Genomic DNA, 24,873 nt, shown 5'->3' on the forward strand with positions numbered 1-24,873 from the left:
CTAATTAACAATCTCTATCACATCTAAAACAAAAGTAGATAAATTAAAAAAAAATTAAAATAAATTCACGAACATATACAATTTAATTTTAAGAATTGCAATTAATAAATCTAAATAAGTCATATACATCTAAACATTTTATATTTTGCCTTCTTTGTATGGTCATACATATTAAGTTATTTTTATTAAAATTTAATTTTTAATTTTTCAATTCTATATTTAACTAATATCAAATATAAATATTGAAAAATAGAAAAAGAAGAAACTACATGTAACAAACTCATATATAAATCAAGTTACATATCTAATTAGCAAATCATATTCAACAATTTAATACATAAACTATGATAAATAAAAAAGATAAATGAATTACGTGTAGCGCATGTACACAATAAATTAGTTAATATAAACAGTTAATTAAAGTGAAATTAATGCGAGACCCACTATGATCAACCGTCTAAATCAACTCGTTTCTTCAAAAAAATTAAACCAACTCGTTTTACATATATAAATGGTATTTTGTTATTATATACCCCATTAAAATTCTGCCTAGATCTTCTACTTCACTTAACCTTTTTTTGATAATTGGGGGAAGGGGGAATGCTTGTGGAAAAAATCGATCCCACAACCGAGCAGATTACTGTCAGCGCTTATACTATTTGAGTTATAACTCATTGTTGCTTCACTTGACTTTTAATATGTGGTTATCGCAAAAAAATAATTTGATAGTTCATTTTTTAATGCTATAATCACTTTTTTAGAAGATAAAATAAATTTACCTATTCACAAATTTAATTTTTTTTTGCTGATTGTATCATAATTTTTTAATTTTACCAGTATAATTCATCAATTTTTAAATTTTTATCAAATATATTCACAATTAGGGGCATACCCAACCTTATAGTTTGAGGTGGCGACCGCCCCTTTATTTTTTTTTAAATAAATTTAACTCCTTGGTTCATCTGAGCCATGAACACTTGCTGGATCTGCTGGGCTTGCAACATCTGTTGGTGCAAATATTCCATATATTCCTGTACTTGTGCCATTCCTGCGTGAACTACTCCTGACCCATTAGTCCCTGCGGTGGTCGTGACGGGCGGAGTTGCCTCAGTTGAGAAACTGAGCTGGGTAGGAGTTAGCGTGTTCCTCAAGAAACCTTGTTGTATTAGTGGATTCAGAGTTCAGACTCCAGGTGGTTGCATATTCCAACCTCCAGGATGGTTGGCAGGAAAATCTCTCATTTCATAAGAAGGAATCATCAGTGGCTGGCTCCCGGAAGCACGGTTGTTACCGTCCTGAGTGTGCACTGGTGGGTTTGAATCTGTACCCACTGGTGGCCTTCCATCGGAAACAATGGGCTGACCTTCGAACCCAGTTAACTCTGAAGTTGTCCTGACCGTATCTCCTTCCGATTTATTCAGCAGAACTCCTCCATCACTGATTTGTTTTTCTTTATCCACCATTTTCACACAAGATCACAGAGAAAGAAACAGAAAATAATAACACCAGACTGTGGGGGGTCACAGACGGCGCCAAGTGATAAATCACCAAATGAGATCCGAGCTCCTCAAGCCTACACAAACAGCAAACAGAGGTCAGAAAGAACTTCGGTGGGGGTCACCGGACATTCACTCCGACGCTCAAGTAAGATTTCTGAGTAAGGAAGAAGAAGAAGAAGAAGAGAAAAGAAGGAGAATATTCAGAGAAGAGAAAGAATACCTAGGGTTTGCCTTTAAACCCCTTATTTATAGTTAGGGTTTAAGGGCAAACCTTGCCTTGCTGGCAGGGTGTCCTTGGAGTGGTCCCTGAAAAACGGTTATGCCTACGTGGAGGATATTCCCGTATGGGGCGTAGGTTGTTAGGTGTGTCAGGTGGAGAGAACATTCCTCACGCACCTGTCAGAGGATCTTCTGTGGTCCCAGGATCTGGTACATGTGCGTGTGCTCGTGGGCCAGATCTCGGAGCTCGGTCAGAACCTGAAGCCCGGATTGCTTGAACCAAAATTACATATTTCTAGTTTCTGAGTTTGAGTGTATCTCAAAGCTCGGGTCGTCTGTACCGAGCTTTCATGTCCCTCATCTAAAAGTTCGGACAGAGCTTTTAACTCAAATTTATTTACAGAGCTCAAAATCAGCATACGACGTCGTAATTACACAACTCAACAATGCCAAAAGAGGCCCAAAGGGGACCAAAAGGGACGCAAAAATTGCATGTGAGAAAACAAAAGGAACACGTTGTTCAGCAAAATGTCCCTTGCACTCAAGGCTGTGTGCATTGAAGATGCACAGCGTGGGAATGCTGCTGCTCCTCAGCGTGCTGCAACTGCCGTTAGCATGGGTGCTGCGCCTATATTAATGAAATAGCCAAAATTATAGATATACATTGTCATATTGGTTATTATATTGTAAATTTTCTCAACATGATTCATTATCTTTCAAATTTTTACCAAATATATTCACGATAAGGAGCAGATCCAACCTAATAGATTGAGGTGGCGATCGCCCCCTTATTTTTTTAAAAAATAAATTTTATTCTTTCAACTTTTGATTTTTTTTCTCTAAAATATGGTTCTTAAATTTTTTTTTGATAAAATGTCAACTCTAATTTTTAACTTAAATTTATATACAGAGCTCAAAATCAGCATACAACGTGGCGATTACACTACTCAACGTGCCAAGAGAGACCTAAAGGAGATTAAGAGGGACGCATAGATTGCATGCGCAGAAAATAAGAGAAACGCGTTGTTCAATGCAATGTTCCCTGCACTCCAAGCTGTTTGCATCGAAGATGCACGACGTGGTAATGCTGCTGCTGCTCAGCGTGCTGCAACTGCCGCTGCCCTGCGTGTTGCCCCTATATTTAACGAAATAGCCAAAATTATAGAAATGCATTGTCATATTGTTTATTATATTGTATAGATTAAAGGTTTAACTTATTCTAAGATTTCTCTACTTTTTATTTTTTATTTCATCTCTCTACATTTTTATTTCTTTACTTGATTCTTATACTTTTAAATACAATTTTGTGAACTTTTATTTCTTTACTTGATTCTTGTAATTTTAAAAATAGTTTTACTTAATCTCTCATATTTTTATATTTTTATTAACATAATAATTTAATAAAAATATTTTTAAAAGTACAAAAATCAAATAAAAAAAACGTATAGAAACAAAATAAAGATAAAGTGGAAAGTAAGGAAATCGTTGGGTAAATTTGGCCAATATTAAAGGGACATAGGTTTAAGAATTAGGAAAAATATCTCAAAAATTATTCATAATATTATTCCAACTTCATTTTTTGTATAGGCGTTTTATCTTAATTTGTCTTTTTATGTTTTCATTGTATCCCAAATTGATTTTTGTTGATAATTTAATTACTTTAAAGATGAAAAAGTTTAAAACAACTAAATAGAAATATAATTTCATAAACTTTTTTATTTGAAAAAATACAAATAAATTCTTAATTTTTAAAAACGTTCAAATAAATCTCAATTAAAAAATAAATTAATTTTTAAACTTCTATTACAAAATTAAATAAATAAAAACCCAATTTCTACCCACTATCGTCCGCCGTACTCCTCCGTTATAAGAACACGATGCCGTCTACCGAAAAACCGACGTCGTCCTGCCATCGGGTCTGTTCTTCAAGGGAGGAACAAACCCCCATCTGGGTGTGTTCTTCCATTGAAGAATAAAATTTGGGTCTGTTTTGGAAGAACAAGCAAAGGACTAACCACTTCAATGAAAGAACAAACCTTGCGTCCTTTCTTCCCTTAATGAACAACCCGATGGTCTGTTCTTTGAAGTAGAACGGACCCAAATCTAGGTATGTTTTTTCTTGAAGAGCAGATTCAGATTTTTTTTTTCGATGAAGCGTTTTTATTGTTTTTCTCGTAAATCAACTTTGTTTTATTTTTCATAAAGGGTATTTTAACGGTATTTGATTTTAAAATTTATTGACAATTAATATAAATTAAATATAAAATAATTATTATTTATTGATTTTAGTGAGGAAGAAGGCTTTTTTTATATTATTAATAACATTAGCGTCTAATTGAAATATTGGCTAAAGATGAAAGATTATTTTAAACTTTTTCTCAAGTAAAAATAAGTCAATTTAATACATCGAGATACAATTGAAACACAAAAAGAAAAAATGGGATAAATTTAAAAAAAATTCTATGTCAGGATGCAATTGTAAAAAAAAATTTGAAAAATAATTAGATTACCATAATCTCTCAGCTGTCATTTATAATATTATAGATAATATTATGTATAGTTTTTATAATTGGGAAAATCTCTCAAAAGTTATTCATAATATTATTCCAACTCAATTTTTTTGGTATTATTATTATTCAGACTTTGCCCTTATGGAGGAGTTGAAATACAATGCATAAAATTGTTGGATATATAATTAAAGGCATCTATAGTGATGATAAAAAAGGCTATAAAATTATTAATTAGGATGATGAATAATTAATATCATTGAAGTTTTGAAGATTAAAAGCCGCCTTTAAAATTTATTGATGAGGACCACCTCCAAATGCTCCAATTTTGTCACAAATAGGAAGATGAAGGCACAATGGTGTTCTTCCAAGCTTTACATTTCTTAATTCTTTCAGTTCTTTCTTCAATCTTGAGTTTTCATCACTTAAACTTTCACAACATTTTTTCAAGAATTCGCAGTCTACTTCGGTTTGCTTCAGCTTCGTCCTGTTACAATGCAAATGCCTTTTTAATATATTTATTATATTCAGTTCGATTTAAATAAAAATCGCTTTCTATACAAACAATATCGAAAAAAATAAATAAACCTATTGATTTAATACGAAACAGTTTTTGGATTATTAAAGGTTCATTTGTTTTGAATAAATATATTAAGGTTCTTGATAAATTATTTGGTTTGATTGCGAAGAATATGAAAGTTTTAATTTAATTGGATTTGGTTTGAACCGAATACATACTCCTAAAAATAGACTCAAAACTAACTATTTTTTATTTTATAATAGACTCAAAAATATAATTGTAATTATTAAAAAAGTCTTAAGGACAGAAGTTTTTTTTCTTTTTCAATTAAAAGGTTCCTGATAAATTAGTTTGATTTATTTGTAGAAAATATTAAAATTTTACCTTTGTGCAACTTTCAAAATTAGAAGGCTTATTCATCCAAAATATCCGATTTTTGATTTTTTTTCCATTTATTGTCTAACTTCCAAAATCGTCAATTTTAGCTTATTTCTCTTTTTTTTTTAGTTTCAATTGTAGTCATTTGCTCAAATTATATTGGATAAAAGTTCAAATAAATCCTCCAAATAGTTCTAATTTGCCTTTTTATCATAAAAATTCAAATATGAAGGATATATTTGAATTTTTTTCTACTCTAATTTAAACAAATTAATGGCTACAATTAAAACTGAAAATTGAAAAATTGGCTGAAATGGACAATTGTAAAAATTTAGGTCACAAACAAAAACAGTTAAAAAGGTGAGATATTTTGTAGTGATTAAGCCAAATAAAAATAAACTTATCGCTCAAGCTAAAAGTATTTTAAAATTATAGCTTAAATTATAACAATATCTACTAGTACATTGAAATTTTAAATATAAAATGTAAATTGTAATTTGTATAAATTCAGAACAACCATAATATAAATTAAAGAAGAACATCCTAAGAAGGAGATCACATTAGGTCTGTATTCGCGTGGAGCCATCAACACTGTAGCCTTTGAGTTTTAGCTCATTTCAAACAACTACTAATAATTTTAAACTTCTTTTAATTAGAACTATTAATCATAATCTAATTATAACTATCGTTTTATTTTTTAAAATGTTAAATTTGAAATTAATTATTTTAATTAGAATTCTGCATCAACTTCAATTTTGAGCTATGCAAATTAATATATTTTATTATTTGAAACACTTTAGGTGTGTAATTAACTACAGCAAATTTGCAAAAGTTACAAGTAATAAAATTTACAACTTTGATCGCATGATGAGTTTTAAAGGCGAAAATGCAGTTTAGCAAGAAGAATAAATATTATCAATGAAATGTGTAATTGGTATTATTATTCAAAGAATTAATTAATGAAGACATTAATTTAATTAACAAAATAAAACATTACCTTGCCCTTCTGTTCTGAAACCAAACTTCAACTTGTCTTGGCGTCAAATTTAATTGCTCAGCAAGTGAATGTTTCTGAACCTGCATGCATTAAAATCCCATCAGTTATTAGTCCTATAATCAACTGAAAAAAAAATTGAATTTAATTTGTTAATAATTACTAGTACTTAAATATATAGGTTAGAACAGTTTTCTTTTTGATATTATTTCTTTGAAAATTGAGATTCTAATTAGTATAATCAAATAATACTAAATATATTATACATATTTTACAAATATATCTTCGATATTGATTCTAGCTTTAGCAATTCATAATAAAGTAGTAATAATTTTGTGATAAATATATATGTTCCAAGATGAAAATTCAGAATCTAATTTTAATTTCAGTTAGTACATTGGAACTATATTCTAATGATTTATATGCATATATCATTCAAAAGATGGAATATATGAAAGAAATACAAACTATCAAGATTAGGAATGCAGTACATACTTTTTTATAAACCAAAATGAAACCTAAGAGAAACTATAATAAAACCACATTTCCATATAATATATCACTTGAAATATATGAAAAGATTATGCAAATTAAAACATTACACAAATTTAGAAATTATAAAGATAGGGAGATGAGTAAAAATACATACTGGATTAAGAGTGTTATGCAACTTGAAGCTATCCTCAAGCAAAACAGATTGATCTTTAGTAAGCCTCAGTTTCTTTCTGCTAATATTATCATTATCATTAAACCTAATTAACCCATTTCTTTTATTTTCTTCTTCATCTTCTTCATGAGTACTTGACTTGATATTACTATTTGACCCTTTAACATTCACCTCTTCTTCTTCTTCCTGTTTAGGGCAAAGAGCAAATGACAAATCTAAGCAAGGAGTTTTATGTCTTTTTTGCACTACTTTTGTTGGAGGTGGATGATCACCTATGCTTAATCCAAGATTAAGTCCTATATTATAATCTCCTTGATCTTCCATGGTTTCTCTAATATTTTATTTTTAGGGTTTAGAGAAAGAAGAAAGAATATGAATAATTGGGTGAAAAGATGGATATTTATTATTATTATTATTATTATTAGGGTTAGACTTTAAACAAAGAATTTAATGGGATTGATCAATCAGTTATTAATTAGCACAAGTGGTTAATTATATATTAATTAATTATTAATTGGTGCTTACTTGTATGCTGTATACTAATTACAAACTTCAGTTACTAATGCTACTATAGCTCCTTAGAAGGAAACCATAACTTCTTTTCATTCCAAAATTTGACTTTACAGTTTATAAAGGACTATTTATTTGTTCTTATTTTACAATAACTTCTCTTTTTCTACAAAAATTAAGTAAAATTGATGAATTGATTTCTCTTCTTGTTTCTTGGATGAAATCAAGAGACTGTAAGTTTTCCACCAGTATAGATCAATTAAAGATTTCTTTATCTAGTCCGGGATTTATAAGTTCAAAAGAGAAAATCTAGCCATAATTTTAATCCGTTTGTCAATTTTTTTAAAGAAGTTCATATAAAACATTATCTTCTCGAATTTATCATGTCACGTCAGCTCTAAACCGATTGTGAATTTTTTTAATTAGGGCTAGATTATATTTAGATGGGTTAATTGCAAATTAATACACAAACTTTATCCTAATTTGCAATTACAGCACGAACTTTGAAACTTGGCAATTTAATACACCAACTTTCATTTTTTTGGCAAATTAGTACACCGACCAATCATACAACAACATGTGGCTTTATATGACAATGTCCACGTTAGTGTTTTTCCAGTTCGGTGTATTAATTCGCCAAAAAATGAAAATCGGTGTACCAATTTGCCAAGTTTGAAAGTTTGTGTTGTAATTGCAAATTAGGGTAAAGTTTGTGTATTAATTTGCAATTAACCCTATTTAGATATAGGAATAATACGGACATTATTATTTAATATAATTTTAAATAATTACAATTATGATTAATAAAATAGTTTTATGATCATAACATAAAATGATAAAAGCAAGCAAATTGATTTCATCATGAAACTTTATGGTTTGCCTAACTTCTGGCTAGCTTTTGAATAGGTTGTGAAGTCACAATATAGTAATTGAAGTTTCATTTAACCATAAACACAAAACCCATCAACTAACACCATTTGCTGATAATTAATATTTTTTACCATTAAGTGGCACTCCTTAATTATTAATATTTTACATTAAATCTTTAAATCTTTAAATTTTACCAATTTAATATTTTTTTATCATTATCAATTTATCATCTCTTATATTTATGCATAAAAAAGTGTATCCAGATGCGATTCATTCGTCAACTCTAATTTTAATTTATGACACCTGTAACTTTTTTTTGACTGATTTTCCATTTTAGTTTATGATAAAAAAAAATTGATGATTTTTTTTTGGAAGAACCGAATCAAATATTACAACAGAACATAGAATCTTATACACCCATCACGAATAATTTAAAGAGATATTAATCTCAAAGATGAACTAAATTTTCTTAGTATAAAAATTCTAAGAGATAAGTTATAACTTAAATGGTATGTGCACTATTCAAATTTTACTGCAATTTATATAATTATTTTTTATTTTGATTTCCTTCATTTTTTTAATATGTTTTATACTATTTATAACATTTTTAATATGCCACTACTTATAACATTTTTCTCATTTTATTGGTTAGTTATATAATTTTCCTTTATACTCTGCTTAGGGTTCAAGCTCCATCTACTCCATTATAAAAAGAAAGAGTAAAAGGTCATTCTTATTCATAAACTTATAGTTCGGGATAAAAATAATTCATTTTCAACTATTTTAAATAATTAAAGACAATATTTTTTATTATTAGGTCAATGAAAGATAATACTCTCAATTTTTATATCAATAAAAGGTAACACTCAATTTTTAGGTAAATAGAGAACAAAATTGGATTATCCCGCTCGTTAACTTGTTCATACTAAATTACCTAAAAATAGAAAATAATGGCTGAAAGTGAATCATTTGACCCCGAGTCATAATTTTAAGGACCGGCTTGAGTGTTTGCTCAAAGAAAAGGGCAAATATCATTCTACTGCATTACCACTAGAAATCAACTGAATCTAAAAGCCAAAATTTCTAAAAAGTTGAGAGATGAATTTTCAAATAATAAAAAGAGTGTCACTAAAAATAGCAATAAAATGACAAGATCTGGACATGCCATAGTATGTCTCGGTCAAATCTCACAAGCAAACATAATTATAGAGATGGGTTCTGCACTGTTTCTCCAACCCCTTAACCAATAATTGACTCTCTCACTTCTATTTATGCATTTCTGCTCACATTCATAGCCTCCTATTTCCTAAGGATATCAAACCTGTTAATACAATGAATTTTTTGCTTCTTATCTTATGTATTCTCACTTCTTCTTTGTATTTCTGTTCCCATTACATATTATCCGTTTCATCTCCGTCCGTCACCTTTCTTACGGGAAGGAGATCCTTGAGAGAACAGAGGATGGTGCCACAACTCGACCGTTGCAATGAACACCACCAAGAACAGGTATGATTTAGTTTTGTTTGCTGATAAATCCTTAATCTGAATCCGCGGCGGAGACACTTACATTTTGTTCAGTTCGGTTATATTTTTAACAAACAGAACTGAGGTTTTTTTATAATGTCAACCAAACCGAACTAAATTTATCGATTAGTTCGATTATTTGGTTTGCTTCGGTTTTTGCACAACAGTACTTATATTTCATTATTTAGATTTTATATTCCTAGGACCTGAGTTTGAATATATGAGTTGCAGGTTCTGGATGACAACAAAAAGCGAGTAATATTCGAAGAGCATTTCAGAGAACAAAAGCATGAGAGCAGAAATGATTTAGAGCTTCTTTACCACATTGACTACAATGGTGTGACTACTCATCCAGTGCCGACTCCAAAACATCCGAGACCATAGAATCTCTTTCTTGTCGCCCTTAGATGGAAAAATGAAACATACATGTTATTTTACAATCAAACTAATTTAGTCAGCAATGTAGTAGCATTTTTATGAGTATTCGTGCAGAACTTCTGGTTTATCAATATATAGTTTTCTTTTCACCTCTTTACTTATCATACATGTCGTGATGTGATCATATAAAGATCACGGCAAAGGTAAGAGACAATGCAAAGCTAATTTAGTTCCACTGTCAATTTGGCAATAAATATTCTTTCATTTATACAAGAAAAGGAAAAGATATGGTAAAGCATCACATACCTGCAACGCAGCTCGAACAAATGCACACACCGCACATCGGATTTTCACAATGAGAGACAGAAAATGGATTCCTCGAGCAGGTTATCTGCTTGTCAGAAATAAGAGTGAAACTAACAACAATGCAGAGAGAGCATTCCGTTGAGATATTGCTTTCTCGCTTTCTTATACTTCTCAAATAGCATTATATAGCTACCTATCACATCGTCAAATAACACCTCTGCACAGAACTTAGTTTTCATTTGCATAAATGCAGCTTTTACCCTGTCTTGTTGTTGAACAAATACTGGCAACAATTTTTCAACTTCAACAGAAGTTGTATATAAATCATGTTCTCCGGTTGCTTCATTCTGCTTGTTAAGAAGCTGAATCCAGCTCATGCGCTGACGGAGATCTTTCTTTTCAATAGCCATCTCCATGATACTGAGAACTTCAGAAAATCTTGACTCCGTATTAATTTTATCTATCAAATAGTGGAAAGTGGTTTTCTGTTTAGAAAAAAGCCAGTCCTTCCTGTCCGATGAGGAAGAAAGTGCACAAACCAAGCAAGCCTTCCGGAAGGTAGGATCAGAAGCACCAATTAGCTCAATCAAAGTATCTAACAGATACAAAATAATGGCATTCAAACTTCCAGAAAATGGCTCAACCATGGCATGAGGGGACTGTTTTCTGGTCTGGTTCCAATGGTGAAGGGCCACATGCGCAAATCCTGTCCATCTGCATCGGAAACTTAATTTCAGTATAGCCTTGAAATATAATGTTCACCAGCGCTTTTTTTGTTTCGCCTTCATCGCACTGAACATGGCTGCTGCCTGCTGGTTCTCATTGCTAACCTTTATCATTTCATTCTTTTTCTTAATTAATTTTAAATCTTTAATTTAACATGGCAAGGTTCTTAATTTAATAGCATATTACACTATAAACTCATAAAATTTGTCAGAAATTATTGGCATTCATCTAAATTCTGTTTGAAGCAACAGCCTAAATAATTTTACTTAGTAAGTGACAATAATAAGTGAATTCAACATCCTATGAACATTGGATATCAATAGACCTATATAACCAAGAATGGCAAGCTCACTTCAGCTTAGTTAAGTGTCAATAGACTCATACTTTCAGTTAGTTATTTGATTCACTTTTTCACTCCAGAAAGCAGGTCTGCTTTTCATAATATTTTTCTTTCCAAAATGCAAGTAAAAGGCAGTCTCACATCCTATTCTCAAATTTCATCGTTAAAATGAAAAAATAGATGGAACAGCAATGCAAATAGATCTAGAATATTTCCAAAAGGTATGTTAATGAGTCAGCTTTTCCACAAACATTGACCCAAGACCATGTCCACATGTCTCAGACAAAAATTCTTTCATTATAAAATCTTTGTCCAAAGTATGGGCCACTCAGCATGTGCGTTTAAGTGTTAGCTCTGGTTACTATCTGTTGAATAATTCTTTCAATGATAAGGATTCATTAAATGCGTAAAAACAAACTGTAAACAGATGTGGATTATGAGTTCAAGTGAGGAGAATAACAAAACACAGTTCAAGAAGAAAAGTTCAAAATAGTTTAACATTACAGAATTTAATGCGAAAAAAGGATAAAATCCAAACACAGCTGACAACTTTTTTGTTGTTCCTGAGGACATTGGTGGCATCCATGGATTTCATGTGTTACAGATATCCAAATACCCAATGGCTGAATGCGCCAACATCATTAGTTTTTACCCTCTTTAATCACCTATAGATGATTCCGTTTGAGTGGTCATACATATACGTGTCGACTGGACTAGGGAAAAATGTAGTCAGACTTTTTAACATCTTATAGCAGGTAGACACATAATAAGGCCTATCATTGTGTTCATCTACCTAATATTAGAAGGAAACGAAAAGGAATTTAATGGCCAACAAATTCAATATCATGCGGAGAAGTTGAGAGGAATAAAAAGGAAAAATAGGTGAAACGAATAAAGAAACAGTAAGTTATAACTTACTCAAAGGGAGGTTCGACCTCAATTCCAAATGTAATGTGCAATGAGAACTTGGCCAGTTCACTGGACTTCATATCATCTGTACATGCCTCGTGAGCAAAGCCTCTTGGAATATACAAAACATCACCTTCTCTCAGATGATACTTTGTGTGATCAGCCAACGAACTCTCAGAATCAAAATTAGCCTGATTTTCAATAGGATCATACAAGCGAGGTAGCTGCAACTTTGATTCAGAAAAAACTCTCCATTGCTTATTTCCAAAGAGCTGGCACACAAAAACACAGTGGTCATCATAGTGGCAAGCCAACCCTTGAGAATTAGGTGGTGTGATATATAGATTAGCACCCACTGATGGTTGACCAAACAAACATGCTAAAGTGTCTGCTAAAGCCGCAATACTCGCAAAGCGAAACTCCATGCCACGCAAAGCAATTGTATAACCTTGCTTGAATGCTTCTTCACATTTCAAAATATCAGAATGAGTGAGACCATGGGGATTTTTACTTTGACATGTCTCTGAATTTTTAGGAAAGAAGTGTACCTCCTTTTTTGATTGTTTATCTGTTCTTAGTACGCGTATGTCCTGATGGTAAACTACAGGGCAACCCAATTCATTTCTCACCTCCTCTAGGAAATTTAATATGTCTAATTCATCTGAAGCAATAGGTAGGCAAGAAATGAAATTTTGAAGCATGGGAGAAAAAAATGTGTAAGGTGATTGAGTATGAGTCAATGATTCTGTAAAAGGACTGAAAATTTCATTCACCTCGACTAATGATGTTGGGGACCTTCTCACAAGAAATGGTGATGCCTCCCAGTGGCATAACATGAAAGTTTCAAAACTACACTTACTCGAACCAAAAATTCTACTCTCGACCAAAACAGACGGAAGAGGAGCAAATTGATCAGTATTCGTAGAAAGCCGAAAAATGCTTTCTGCCAAATTGTTAACTGTAAAATTGCTTGTACATAAGCTTGTCTCTGAAATGGAAATCAAAATATTGCCATGTAACATTTGAGTGCGTACTTCTTTCCACAGATTTTTCAAAAATTCCAAGAAACTTGCACACAGACTCCTTGGGATATTACTCAGTTGCTCCAAGTTGCAGGTGTTGATTAGAGATATTGCAGCACTTAATAAAGACACCATGTGCCTGTCTTCCTTAAATACTATCCTGATATTAGCGACATTTTTTCTGCCATCAGTGCATAAAGAAATCAATATTGAAGACTTGGGAACCTGAAGAAAACAAATACTAATGAATAGTCAGCTACATGCAAAAGTACGCCAAAAGTTTCTGTATATAATTTTGCCAATAAAAAAATAAAAATCATCGAAATTCAGTGGATAAAGGGGTTGTTTAAAAAATGGCATGTTTGAACAATTGGCCTGCCTTTTCATATTTATTAACCTGATAAGAATATCATATGAAATAAAACAATCTATACAATACGGATATCATTTCTTTCTCTCATATTAGCTTTACACTTTACACTTGCAATAAGATCATTATTCATTAGCAGAAAAGCTAGCAGATGGGAGAATCTTGTTTTTATGTTAGTCTATCTTCAGTCTCATTTTTCACTATTGAGTAAATTTCAAAATGAAAGTAACAAAATTATGCCAAAAATAACATGAATTTGAATAAATTTACTTCAATAAAACTCTCGAAATGATTATTATTATTACAAACAAGCACATTACTAGACAAATCTTTGTGTTTTTATTTTGACAATATATTTATGTGTTTGTAATTACACCAAATCAAACAAATTACGATCCTTAACACTCAGCTAAGTCACTCAATTAAATAAAAATACCAGTACATCATAAGCTGACATCAGATTCTACAACATCCAAAATCACACCAACACAAGCATTACATTGCTATACCAAATCAAAACTAAATCAAATTTCTTCACTAAGAACTCAACAACAAACAATTATCAACCAAACACACTAAACAACACACAAAACCAAAGAACATAATTTAGTAATACTCACATAACCCTCTCAAGAGCCGAGAACTCGAACAACCGACACCTTCCAATGGAAGTAGTAGACAAATCCAAAAGAGCATTACAAGCAGACACCGAAACATTCTTCTTACAACTCCCTAAACAAAATAGTAAAGCCTTCACAATAACACAATCCAAAGCAATTCTTTCATTCATCTCTACTGATAACAGTGAAGCCGCCCCCAAAACCTCCGCGCTTCGACACGCAATATCCGGGTACCTGAACACACAACACAGCGTTTGATAAATCCAAAAACACATACAACACAGCATAAAGACTGGAAATTTATGAGTAGATTAGAGATGGGTATTTGATTACCTTGAAGTGAGAAGTGTAGGGAGTAAAGAGAGGATTGAATTGGGAAGTGGGTCGTTCATTTTCAATTTGTTTAGGCATTTTTTGGTTAGAGATTGAGAGGTGGGCGGTGGTTGGCTGTTGCAAAGAGTTGCTAGTAAGAGAGGGAAAATTGTGTCAGCATTGACGAGGGCAACAGAAAAAGATGGAGATTCTGGTATTTTCTTCCGCTTCTTCCTCTTGTTTTTTTCTGGTTTCTCCATTTGTTTCTTGATTTTGCTGTTTGCTAATGCTTGCTGGTTTCTCTCGACGGGAAATTACACTTTATGCGCCTTTCTTTTTTTAAATTTTTCCAAAAATAAGCTTATTATATACTCATCCGTCCTAAATTGATAGACACTTGTAATCCTAAATTATAGAAATTAGATATTTACTAATAATAGTCATATATACCTTCATTAATTATGGTAATTAGGGAACCTCTTAGTTGGTTGAAGGGTCGAAACAAGCTGATTGTGGAGTTGGATGCTATGGAGGTGATCTTGGAGATTAGAAATTCCGAGTATGTGGATTATAAGCCTTTGATGGTGGTTTGTTAAGCAGTTCAAATTTTTTTTTGAGGCGATCTGCAAATCGGACGGTGCATGTTCTTGCGCAATGTGTCAGTTCCTATTCAGGTCATTAGAAATAAGTCTGTTTATTTTTCTGAATTTCTCACAAATATAAATGTTTTCAATTTGATTTAATAGAATCATTTACTTCTCAAAAAAAGTAATAGTCAAATATACTTCATTAAATATGTAAAATATCTTAAAAATACGAAAAAAAAAAATCACTAGATTACAAAAATTACCGTTATATTAAATGAGAACAACTATGGTATTAATTTTATGTATTAAGTCATTTTATCTAAAAAAATAAATTTTTTAATACCCATATTTATCCTAAATTGCCTATCAATTTGAAACGGAGGGAGTATTTTTTTTACATATATACTTCCTCCGTCCCGTACAAAAAATTGGTCATTCTTTATGGGATTATTTTTAAAATACTTCATTTTGTAATATATTTACAACAAATTTGTCCATCTTTTTGTAATTTTCCACTCTACACTAATGACAAATATATTTACAAAAATACCTACTATATATAGAAGTTTTATCTCATTTTGGGTTAAAATTTAAATAGTCACACTTTCTTTTCTCCCTCTTCTCTCTCTTTCTCTCAAAATTCTCTCTTCTTTTTTTCTTTTTTTCCGTTTGTCTCTTCAGGTTGCTTTTCTGTTCGTCTCTTTCGCTCGTTTTTCCGTTCGTCTACTTCCGATGAGTTTCTCGTCTTTTCCGGTCGCTTTTTCTTTCATCTCTTCCGTTTGCGCTTTTCCGTTCGACTCCTCCGTTAGCGATATGGATTTCTCGACATCGTTCTTATATGTTTTGTAATTTTTTAAGATTTTTTTGTGATGATTTAAACATTTTATAAATAAATTATTGTAAATCTATGATTTTTTTGTTTATAAAATTGTTTTATTGTTCATATAATTATTTTGTCTTTCTCTTATTTATTGATTTATTTATTTATTTTAATGCTACTGATTTTGTATAGAACGAATTGATTTATTATCTCTAGTATTTTTATAATATATTTACGTTACATTTTATTTTTGGTGTATTTATAGTGTATTTCTGGTGTTTTTCGGTATATCTATATTTTTGTGTATTTCTGCCATTTTTTTAGTATATCTATGGTGCATTTGCAGTGTTTATGATGTATTTGCAGTGTTTTTATGATATACACCATAAAAATACTACAGAAATGTCATAAATGCACTATTATTACACTATAAAAACACCATAATTACACTAAAAAACACAATAGATACACTATAATACACCATAGTTAGGGATGGCAATGGGGAGGGGATTCCCCGTTCCCCGTGGGGACCCGCCCCTAATGAGGCGGAGAATCTCCACCAATTACCCCCATGGGTATGGGGATGGGGGAAAATCATTCCCCAACCACAGAGATGGGGAGGGGACGGGGAGTATAGTCCTCACTCCATGGGGATCCCCATCCCCGTCCCCATGGGGATCCGATTTATATTTATATATATTTATATTATATTATAAGTTTTAGTATGTTATTTATAATTTTAAATAACTTAACATAATTTTTTTATTAGTTTCTATTTAGTTTTAAATATATAATATTATAAAAGGTAATAGTATTTTTTATAATGATTTTTTTTTCAAATATCTTATGAAAATAATAAAATTATTTATAAATTATATTTAATTGTACGGGGAACGGGGATCCCCATGGAGATGGGGAATCCATGGGGATGGGGACGGGGATGATTTTATCCCCATTAATTAAACGGGGAAGGGGATGGGGATTCCCCATAGACGCGGGGATGGGGATGGGGATGGCTTCCCCGTCCCCACCCCGCCCCATTGCCATCCCTAACCATAGTTACACTAAAAGCACGATAAAATAATTAAAAAATACCAGGAGAAAAAAATCTATAAAAAAAGAATAAATCATTAAAAAGTGAAAAAGGTATTTGTGAAATTAAAAAAACGGTATTTTTCGTAAAAAAAAATTTAGAAAAGTAAAGACAAAAAAAACAATGTAAAATTGTAAATAAAATAGGAAAAATGTAGTGTAGGAAAAAAATAGAAATTTAATGCTAATTAAAAATAAAATTATCAAAATATTTTTATAATTATATTGTATGGGCATTAAAAATAGTATTTTTATAATGGTTCACTTTTGAATTTTTTTAAAAGTGTTAGTATAAGAAAATTTTAATAAATTAATCATAATTAATAAATTTTTTAATTCTCGTGAAAGACTATTTTTTCTATTTTTATGAGACGGAAAAATTATTTTTAAAAATATATGGAAAATCTACTAACAATCTACGGATAGCTACAAAAGAGTATATTTTATTAAAAAATATAAAAAAATATTTTTACAAATAGTTTTCCGAAAACAGCTACTCCTTCCGTCCCATTTTAGAAGTTCTATTTTATGTTACACACAAATTAAAAAAGTACTAAAAAATATTAAGTACTATTTTTTTATATTACACTCATTAATGATAGTGAAATTTTCAATATAAGTTCTTTTAAGGAAATTTAAAAAAGAATATAGAAATTTTGTGTAATTTTTTTCTAAAAATAGAAATAAAAGTTTTAAAATAAAATATTCCAAAATGGAACATAGGGCTTCTAAAATGGCTTATTTTCACCCGTTGTCCATGAATTTGAAATTTTATAACCATTAGACAATTTAATTCTATAATTTTAACTAAGTTTTATATTTTATATTTTATAACTTATGAATATTAGTATTAATTAATATAAAATTATATTTAATAAAAATAAATAAATCAATTTAAAACAAACAAATTTCCATTTGGCAATTTATAGTTAATCAACTTATTAAAATATTCATGATGCTTAATTTGAAGTTTAAAATAATAGTACACTATAGATATAGATATTAAATCAAGATTGCAAAGCAATTTACACGTAAACTTAATTAAATTGAATTTGTAATTTCTTTTGTTTGACAAAGGCTATGACAAATTGAACGTTTCTATTTTATGGTAATGTGTTTATATCATCAAGTGAGTGGCCGGCTAAATAATATTTAAGTTGGTATGTCTGTATATATAGTTTCCATTGAGTGAGTGGCCGGCTAAGTTGGTTGTTGACCGTTAAGAATTGAATTGATGTATAATTAATATTGTATCATGAATTTAATAAGATAGTGAGTGAAAAAAAAAATGAATTTGATATAGTAAGATATAAGTTGAGACTATAAGATAGTATATAAGTTGAGACTATACACTAAAGTTGCTCGATAATTATATTTTTCGGCCTATGGAATTCTCTTCTAATTATGCAATTTTCTTTTTCATACTGTATAATTTGGCAGCATTATTTTTACCGGCGTCCTCGTCTATAAAGCAACGCTGCCGCGATGACGAGAGGTCGGCATTGTTGCAATTCAGAGAGAGCTTTTCGAGTAGCAACAATTGCTACTCTCGTTCTGATTATTCGAAAGTTGAGTCATGGAAAACTACTAGAAAACAAGGATTTAGCAACGGACTTTCGAAAGTCTTGGACGAGAAAATATTAGGTGATTGTTGTGCATGGGAAGGCATAAGGTGTGAAAATGAAAGTAATCATGTCATAAGCTTGGATCTCAGCAACAGTTGTATCTCAGCTTCTATCAACTCTAATTCAACCCTTTTTGCACTTGTTCACCTTCAAAGCCTGAACCTAGCCTATAATGACTTCCGCTCGTCGCAAATTCCGTCGCGAATAGACGAGCTCTCAAGTCTAATGTATCTCAACTTCTCCAATTCATTTTTTTCTGGCCAAATCCCACCACAGCTTCTGAATCTCTCAAACTTGGCTTCCCTCGACCTATCTAATAACTACGGCCTGAACCTGCAAAGGCCTAGTTTTAGTGATATTGTTCTAAAATTTACCAATTTGAAGCAACTTCATCTCTCGTATGTAAGCATTTCTTCAAGTGTTCCGAAGCTTCTTTCAAATGTTTTATCTTTAGAATCTCTTCGGCTTGCTACATGTCGTTTAATAGGCGAATTTCCAGTTGATGTCTTCCAACTCCCGAATCTGAAAATACTCGACCTGAGCTATAACCCGTATCTTAAAATTGAGTTCCCGAATTTTCGATTGGGGAGACCTCTAAAGTCACTGAACCTCTTTCAAACAAACACACTTTCAACTACACAGATACCTGCTTCAATAGGAAACCTTATCTACATGGAAAAGCTTCAGCTATCTCACTGCAATTTCACCCCTGCCTCCATTGAAAACCTCGTCCACTTGAAGTTACTCACCATCACGGGTTGCGTCTTCACCCATCCGATTCCACCCACATTCTCTAATTTTACCAAGCTTCAGTATTTAGACCTCTCAAATAATCACTTCAACTATCACCCCTCGACTACTTTTTCATTCCCCTGGCTCGGTAAGCTCACCGAGCTCACTCAACTGTTCTTGAACAGAATCAATATGAGTGGTGAGATCCCATCTTTTCTCATGAACCTCACTCAACTTTCTCATCTTACTATGCATAATAATCTACTTACTGGTCCGATCCCATCAAGCCTCATGAACCTCACCAAACTTAAACATATAGACTTGTCACACAACCGATTATCTAGTCAAATTCCGTCTCAGATTGGCCATCTTACCGTCATGTCTCACTTGGATCTTTCATTTAACAAACTCGAAGGCCGAATTCCTACCAATTTATCTCGGCTCAACAATCTTGGGAATCTTAATCTTCGCTCAAATAAGTTGACTGGCATGTTGGAGTTCAATATATTCTCCGAGTTAAAGTATTTACACACTCTTTCTTTATCAGATAATCATGTATCATTGGTAGCCAAAACTATGACAAATACAAGCTTCAAAAATATTTATCTCCTCGGATTGGGGTCCTGCAATTTATCCGAGTTTCCGAGCTTCTTATTACATAACCAATTAGATAAGTTGACATTTCTAGACCTCTCCTCCAACAATATTCACGGCCAAATTCCGTCTTGGACAGGTCTAAAATCCTTGGAAATTTTAAACCTTTCGCGTAACCATTTAACTGGTTTTCGTAAAGATTCAACCATTCTTCAATTGTCCCGACTACGTAGTCTAGACCTTCGGTATAATATGCTGCAAGGATCTCTTCCGATGCCCCCATCATCGACTTATTTCTACCTAGTTTCGCACAACAAGATATCAGGTGAATTGTCACCTTCAGTTTGCAATTTGAATTCGCTTCAAACACTTGATTTGTCCTTCAACAATTTTCACGGAAAGCTTCCCGAATGTCTAGGAAATTTTAGTAATTCCTTATTGCTGTTGGATCTTAAAAGAAACAGCTTTCGCGGAACCATTCCGTCAATGTGGAGAAATGATTGTAAGCTGAAAATGATTAGTATGAGCCACAATCAATTACAAGGGCGAGTACCAAGATCCTTACAGCACTGTTTGTCATTGGAGATGATTGATTTCGGAAGCAATCAAATTATTGACGTATTCCCTTCTTGGTTAGGCAGTCTTTCCAAGTTGAAAATTCTAATTCTAAGGTCTAATGGTTTTTATGGTAGGGTGGAAAATTTAGATGCCACTGGATTCTCCAACCTTCGAGTCATGGATTTGTCGAATAATCATTTCAGCAGAAAGATTCCGTCAAAATTCCTTCACATTCTGAACGCCATGAAAGTCAGAAACACGAGCCGGATGACATACATGCAAGATTATATGATCCCGAATTCTATCTTCGCGTTTTCTTATTTTGGGTACTATGATTACTCAATGACATTGTACAACAAAGGCTTGGAAATGAATTACATGAAGATCCCCGATATTCTGGTGGGCATGGATCTATCCAACAATAAATTTCAAGGAGAAATTCCTGACATTATCAGAAATCTTAAAGGCCTTCAGCTCTTAAACCTTTCTGGCAACACTTTTACGGGTGCCATCCCGTCTTCTTTGGCAGATTTAAAGGCATTAGAATGCTTGGATCTTTCCAAGAATCAACTTTCAGGGCAGATTCCTATGAAGCTCACCGAACTGACTTCGCTCTCATCGTTTGACGTGTCGTTTAACGATCTTTCAGGACCTATGCCGCAGGGAAATCAGTTTTGCACTTTTGAATCAAGATCATATGAAGGGAATCCGAACCTGTGGGTGGATACTTGGACGAAGCAATGCGGAAATTCAAAACTCACGCCAGTATTTGCACCTCCATCATTCATAGAAGAAGTATCATTCGAATCAGAATTCCAAATAAATTCGATTATAGTTTCAATGGGGTATGCAAGTGGGGTGGCGGTTGGAGTAGTAGCCGGGAACGAGTTCGCTAGAAGAAAACAATACTGGTTTAGGAAAAGATTTACAAAGAAAAACAAGAGGTGAGGAATTAAGAGAAGCTTGAAAAATTGAGGGTAAATAATTCTGTAATGCATGGAAATCAAAGATGATCGACAGGTTCAAAAACAAAGTTGCCATATACTTGGCACTTGAGCTATTGAAATAACAAAAAAAAAAAAAATAGAGTTGATTAAAAAAAGCAACCTTTTTAATTGTGTTTAAAATTCATCAAATAAATATACTTTTTATTAAAAGATAGAGTTGATTAAAAATAAGATTGAATGTCTGAGAAACACCAATTTTTTTTGGATCAAGTCAATTCTAACCAAACCTAATTAAAGACACCAATTTTCAATTTTAGCTAATCATTTATTTTTTATCAAAAAAATATCAATTTTTAAATATATTTCAATTAGGGTAATTGATCCTAACCATCACTAAACTTTTGAGTTTTTATATTTCAGTCACTAAACTATTTTTTTTTTCTTTTTAATCATTGAACTTTCATTTTTTTTCATTTTGATATTTCTCGCCAAAAATGCTTAGGTGGTAGCCGGAAGTTGACATGTGGCAAATGAGTGATTGACTAAAATTAAAATTAAAATGTACTTATTATAAATTTGGTAAAATTAGCTTTTTAAAAGATTTAATTAGAAGTGACGACACATTAAAAAAAATTGGCCTTTTAAGCCATTTGGATAAAAGTTAACATGAGGTATTAGGAAAACATAAGTGTATTAGAATTTATGATTAGTTCATCTTAAAATTCCTAAATTTTACGTTTTTAATTTATCTAATCTCTGAATTTTTATTTAGTTTTATTTGATTTTTAAACCTTACATTTTTAGTTTATTTTATCTAAACTTTCATTTGGTCTTATTCGGTCCTTGAACTTTGATTTTTTTTGCTTTCTCGAATCCTCAAACAGATAAAAGTTGAACCAGATAAACTAAAAAAATATAAAATTTAGGGACCAAATAAGATCAAATAGAAGTTCAAGGACCAGGTAAGCTAAAAACGTAAAGTTTAAAAACCAAATAAGTTCAAATAAAATTTCAAAAACCAAATAAATTAAAAACGTAAAGTTCATACATATGTATAAGTTGAGGGAGTGAATTAGTATTTAAGCTAAAAAGATAAAAGAAGTTTGATTTTGTGGCTTTGAGTGGCTCTCTATCACTGAAAATGGAAAAACTCTGTGCGATGATGCTTGGCATAGCCATGGCGCTGCAACTTTTATTTTCAATGTCAAAAGCCGATGATCATCTTCTTCTACCTACAGATGCTTTCAATCTCACTATACTCCAGGTCTACTTCATTAATTTTCAGTTTTAACCTCTTAATTAGTTACTTAATTAAAACTGATTTTGCTTCTTTTTTGTTAAATAAAACAGAAATTAGAGAGTTGTAGATATACGGTGACCATAACGACCAGCTGTTCCTCTCCTGAATACACTCGCGATCGAATCGATCTTGCTTTCGGCGACGCTTCCGGCCACCAGGTCGATTTTTTTCTTCTTTTTTTCCCCTAAAGAAAAGCGAAAATTGGATTATTTTTTGATTTAGAAATTCATTCCATAAATTAAATTATGTTTGCTTTGTGTAATGTTCAACTAATTAGCTTAGATAAGTAATTTGATCAGATTGACCTGTTTTGATATTTTGAAAGGAAGAATTACAGTATCGGTGTCTGGAATTTTTATGATAAATTGTTTCGGTACTTAAATTTTTATTTCTTCTTAGTTAGTGTTTTATTTTTAAAAGAAGTATCAAATGATTTGTTTTTAACCATTGATCACCGGACTATTAAGAAGTCCAAAAATAATTTTAAATTTTGTTTATATGATTTGCTAATCCAATTTTAATTGAATTTTTATATTAAATTTTTAATTAGAAAAATTTATTTTTCAGAAGCGCAAACTCTAATTCTTATATTCAATTTAAAAACAACAATTGCAAAATTCAATTTTAAGTTCTCTATTTTTTTGAAGCTAAAATAAAAAATGCGAGTTCTCGAAAATAAACGAAAAGGCAAATGAATTTTATGGTGAGGTGAAAATTTGGACAATTAAATTGATTGGAATAAATGGATAGATTTATAGCAAAATTGTCAAATTCTGATATGTTTACGAACTTTAAAAGTTTGGGATGATTATTGAACTCATAAACTGAATGCACAATTGTAGATATATGCAGCAAATTTGGGAGGTTCGTCAATAAGTAAATTCAGAAGGTGCTCTTCTGATACATACCATATGAAAGGTCCGTGTACATCTGCCGTGTGCTATGTGTATCTGTATCGAAGCGGAAGTGATGATTGGATCCCCGGAAGCGTCAAGATTTACGGCTATAATTCATTTCCGCCGCAATTTAACTTCTATAGATCTATTGAAAATGGTACTTGGTCTGGATTTAATCACTGTGCTACTGCTAGTAGTGCTTCTTCTTCACTTGCAGGATTGTTGTTGTATCCCTTCCTGGCTCTTCTTGCTACTCTCATCATATGATGATGTTCAAATTTATAGTAATACGGTGTCCGGTTTGAGGTGGAGTTGTCGTAAAGCTGTGCTAGAATCCTCTTTTATACCGACTGATATATCTCGCTCATTTGTGTGCCTTTATTAATAAAAAATCTGAGTTAAGCCGGCTGAGTCTAACCAACCGCGAATCAATTGATCTTTGGTATTGTTTGTAAGATAAATGTATTACACGTTATTTTTAAAATACAATAATTTATTAATTATTCATTATATTTTAAATAATATATTTTGATATGTTCAATTTTGATTGCATTTTTAAGAGTGTTTATATTACTTTTTTGGAATTAATTTTTTTTATAGTACTTATTAGTTTTGTTTAAAATTAATAGAAAATGTAAATACGTTTGTAACTTTTATGAAAGGATTATTAGCACCTAAATTCTCATTCAATGCAACTCAATTCTTAACTTATAAAATCAATGCAATTCAGCTCTTTGAACTAGCTCTTTATTACTTATACAATACATTTCATCATAACCCTCTTGATATATTAAAAGCTTCACTTAACTTTTAGTTTGTTGCAAATTCTAAAATTAATAATCACATAATTAATAAATAAGTAAATTAACAGCGAGTGTCTCCGCCTTAAAATTTATGTCCACAAAATAACTAATTGTAGGTCAAATAGTAAAACAACATTCTGTTAAAATCGTGTTCAATTTATCTCGCAAACGCTAAAATTCACCCTTCCTAATGATGACAAAATTAATCGATTGTACAGGGACCAAAAGAGCAACAAATTTTGACACGA

At 31.5% G+C, this 24,873-nt stretch overlaps 5 protein-coding genes across 6 annotated transcripts; 3 read left to right on the forward strand and 2 right to left on the reverse strand.

Moving 5' to 3' along the window:
* Positions 1 to 4,429: 4,429 nt before the first annotated feature.
* On the reverse strand, positions 4,430 to 7,168 carry LOC126669888 (homeobox-leucine zipper protein HAT9-like). The gene is made up of 3 exons (XM_050363527.2): positions 6,767 to 7,168; positions 6,121 to 6,200; positions 4,430 to 4,712 (listed from the first exon to the last, which is right to left on the reverse strand). The coding sequence occupies exons 1-3, from the start codon at positions 7,106 to 7,108 to the stop codon at positions 4,520 to 4,522; spliced, it is 615 nt and encodes a 204-aa protein (XP_050219484.1). The 5' UTR covers positions 7,109 to 7,168; the 3' UTR covers positions 4,430 to 4,519.
* A 2,058-nt stretch (positions 7,169 to 9,226) lies between these two features.
* Positions 9,227 to 15,018, reverse strand: LOC126669577 (uncharacterized). 2 transcript variants are annotated; one of them, XR_007638508.2, is made up of 5 exons: positions 14,693 to 15,018; positions 14,360 to 14,593; positions 12,357 to 13,610; positions 10,373 to 11,086; positions 9,227 to 10,090 (listed from the first exon to the last, which is right to left on the reverse strand). XR_007638508.2 is itself a non-coding variant. In XM_050363083.2 (4 exons), the coding sequence occupies exons 1-4, from the start codon at positions 14,929 to 14,931 to the stop codon at positions 10,483 to 10,485; spliced, it is 2,331 nt and encodes a 776-aa protein (XP_050219040.1). In that variant the 5' UTR covers positions 14,932 to 15,018; the 3' UTR covers positions 10,276 to 10,482. The 2 variants fall into 2 exon arrangements, 1 of the variants encoding a protein (XP_050219040.1); XM_050363083.2 differs by lacking the exon at positions 9,227 to 10,090 and having other exon boundaries at positions 10,276 to 11,086.
* LOC126669578 (uncharacterized) lies at positions 9,497 to 10,223 on the forward strand. The gene is made up of 2 exons (XM_050363084.2): positions 9,497 to 9,670; positions 9,920 to 10,223. Exons 1-2 carry the CDS (start codon positions 9,497 to 9,499, stop codon positions 10,070 to 10,072), a joined length of 327 nt encoding a protein of 108 aa, XP_050219041.1. The 3' UTR covers positions 10,073 to 10,223.
* Positions 15,019 to 18,555: 3,537 nt separating the features above from the next.
* LOC126668775 (receptor-like protein 7) lies at positions 18,556 to 21,627 on the forward strand. Its single transcript, XM_050361952.1, has one exon. It carries the CDS (start codon positions 18,556 to 18,558, stop codon positions 21,625 to 21,627), a length of 3,072 nt encoding a protein of 1,023 aa, XP_050217909.1.
* Positions 21,628 to 22,731: 1,104 nt separating this feature from the next.
* LOC126669532 (embryo-specific protein ATS3B-like) lies at positions 22,732 to 24,363 on the forward strand. The gene is made up of 3 exons (XM_050363021.2): positions 22,732 to 22,890; positions 22,977 to 23,084; positions 23,769 to 24,363. Exons 1-3 carry the CDS (start codon positions 22,768 to 22,770, stop codon positions 24,087 to 24,089), a joined length of 552 nt encoding a protein of 183 aa, XP_050218978.1. The 5' UTR covers positions 22,732 to 22,767; the 3' UTR covers positions 24,090 to 24,363.
* The last annotated feature ends 510 nt before the right edge of the window (positions 24,364 to 24,873 follow it).

The sequence above is a fragment of the Mercurialis annua genome, linkage group LG2 (assembly GCF_937616625.2).
Source record: "Mercurialis annua linkage group LG2, ddMerAnnu1.2, whole genome shotgun sequence".
Taxonomy (NCBI): domain Eukaryota; kingdom Viridiplantae; phylum Streptophyta; class Magnoliopsida; order Malpighiales; family Euphorbiaceae; genus Mercurialis; species Mercurialis annua.

What these genes read in the sequence shown, in the direction of transcription:
- LOC126669532 (XM_050363021.2), top strand. Translation starts at nt 22,768, where the DNA reads ATGGAAAAACTCTGTGCGATGATGCTTGGCATAGCCATGGCGCTGCAA. An exon ending in TCAATCTCACTATACTCCAG is followed by an intron (nt 22,891 to 22,976) that starts GTCTACTTCATT and finishes TAAATAAAACAG; the next exon opens with AAATTAGAGAGTTGTAGATA. An exon ending in GCGACGCTTCCGGCCACCAG is followed by an intron (nt 23,085 to 23,768) that starts GTCGATTTTTTT and finishes GCACAATTGTAG; the next exon opens with ATATATGCAGCAAATTTGGG.
- LOC126668775 (XM_050361952.1), top strand. Translation starts at nt 18,556, where the DNA reads ATGGAATTCTCTTCTAATTATGCAATTTTCTTTTTCATACTGTATAAT.
- LOC126669577 (XM_050363083.2), bottom strand. Translation starts at nt 14,931, where the DNA reads ATGGAGAAACCAGAAAAAAACAAGAGGAAGAAGCGGAAGAAAATACCA. An exon ending in TCGGCTCTTGAGAGGGTTAT is followed by an intron (nt 13,611 to 14,359) that starts GTGAGTATTACT and finishes ACTATTCATTAG; the next exon opens with TATTTGTTTTCTTCAGGTTC. An exon ending in GAGGTCGAACCTCCCTTTGA is followed by an intron (nt 11,087 to 12,356) that starts GTAAGTTATAAC and finishes TTTCCGATGCAG; the next exon opens with ATGGACAGGATTTGCGCATG.
- LOC126669888 (XM_050363527.2), bottom strand. Translation starts at nt 7,108, where the DNA reads ATGGAAGATCAAGGAGATTATAATATAGGACTTAATCTTGGATTAAGC. An exon ending in TGCATAACACTCTTAATCCA is followed by an intron (nt 6,201 to 6,766) that starts GTATGTATTTTT and finishes TAATGCATGCAG; the next exon opens with GTTCAGAAACATTCACTTGC. An exon ending in TTTCAGAACAGAAGGGCAAG is followed by an intron (nt 4,713 to 6,120) that starts GTAATGTTTTAT and finishes GCATTGTAACAG; the next exon opens with GACGAAGCTGAAGCAAACCG.
- LOC126669578 (XM_050363084.2), top strand. Translation starts at nt 9,497, where the DNA reads ATGAATTTTTTGCTTCTTATCTTATGTATTCTCACTTCTTCTTTGTAT. An exon ending in ATGAACACCACCAAGAACAG is followed by an intron (nt 9,671 to 9,919) that starts GTATGATTTAGT and finishes TATGAGTTGCAG; the next exon opens with GTTCTGGATGACAACAAAAA.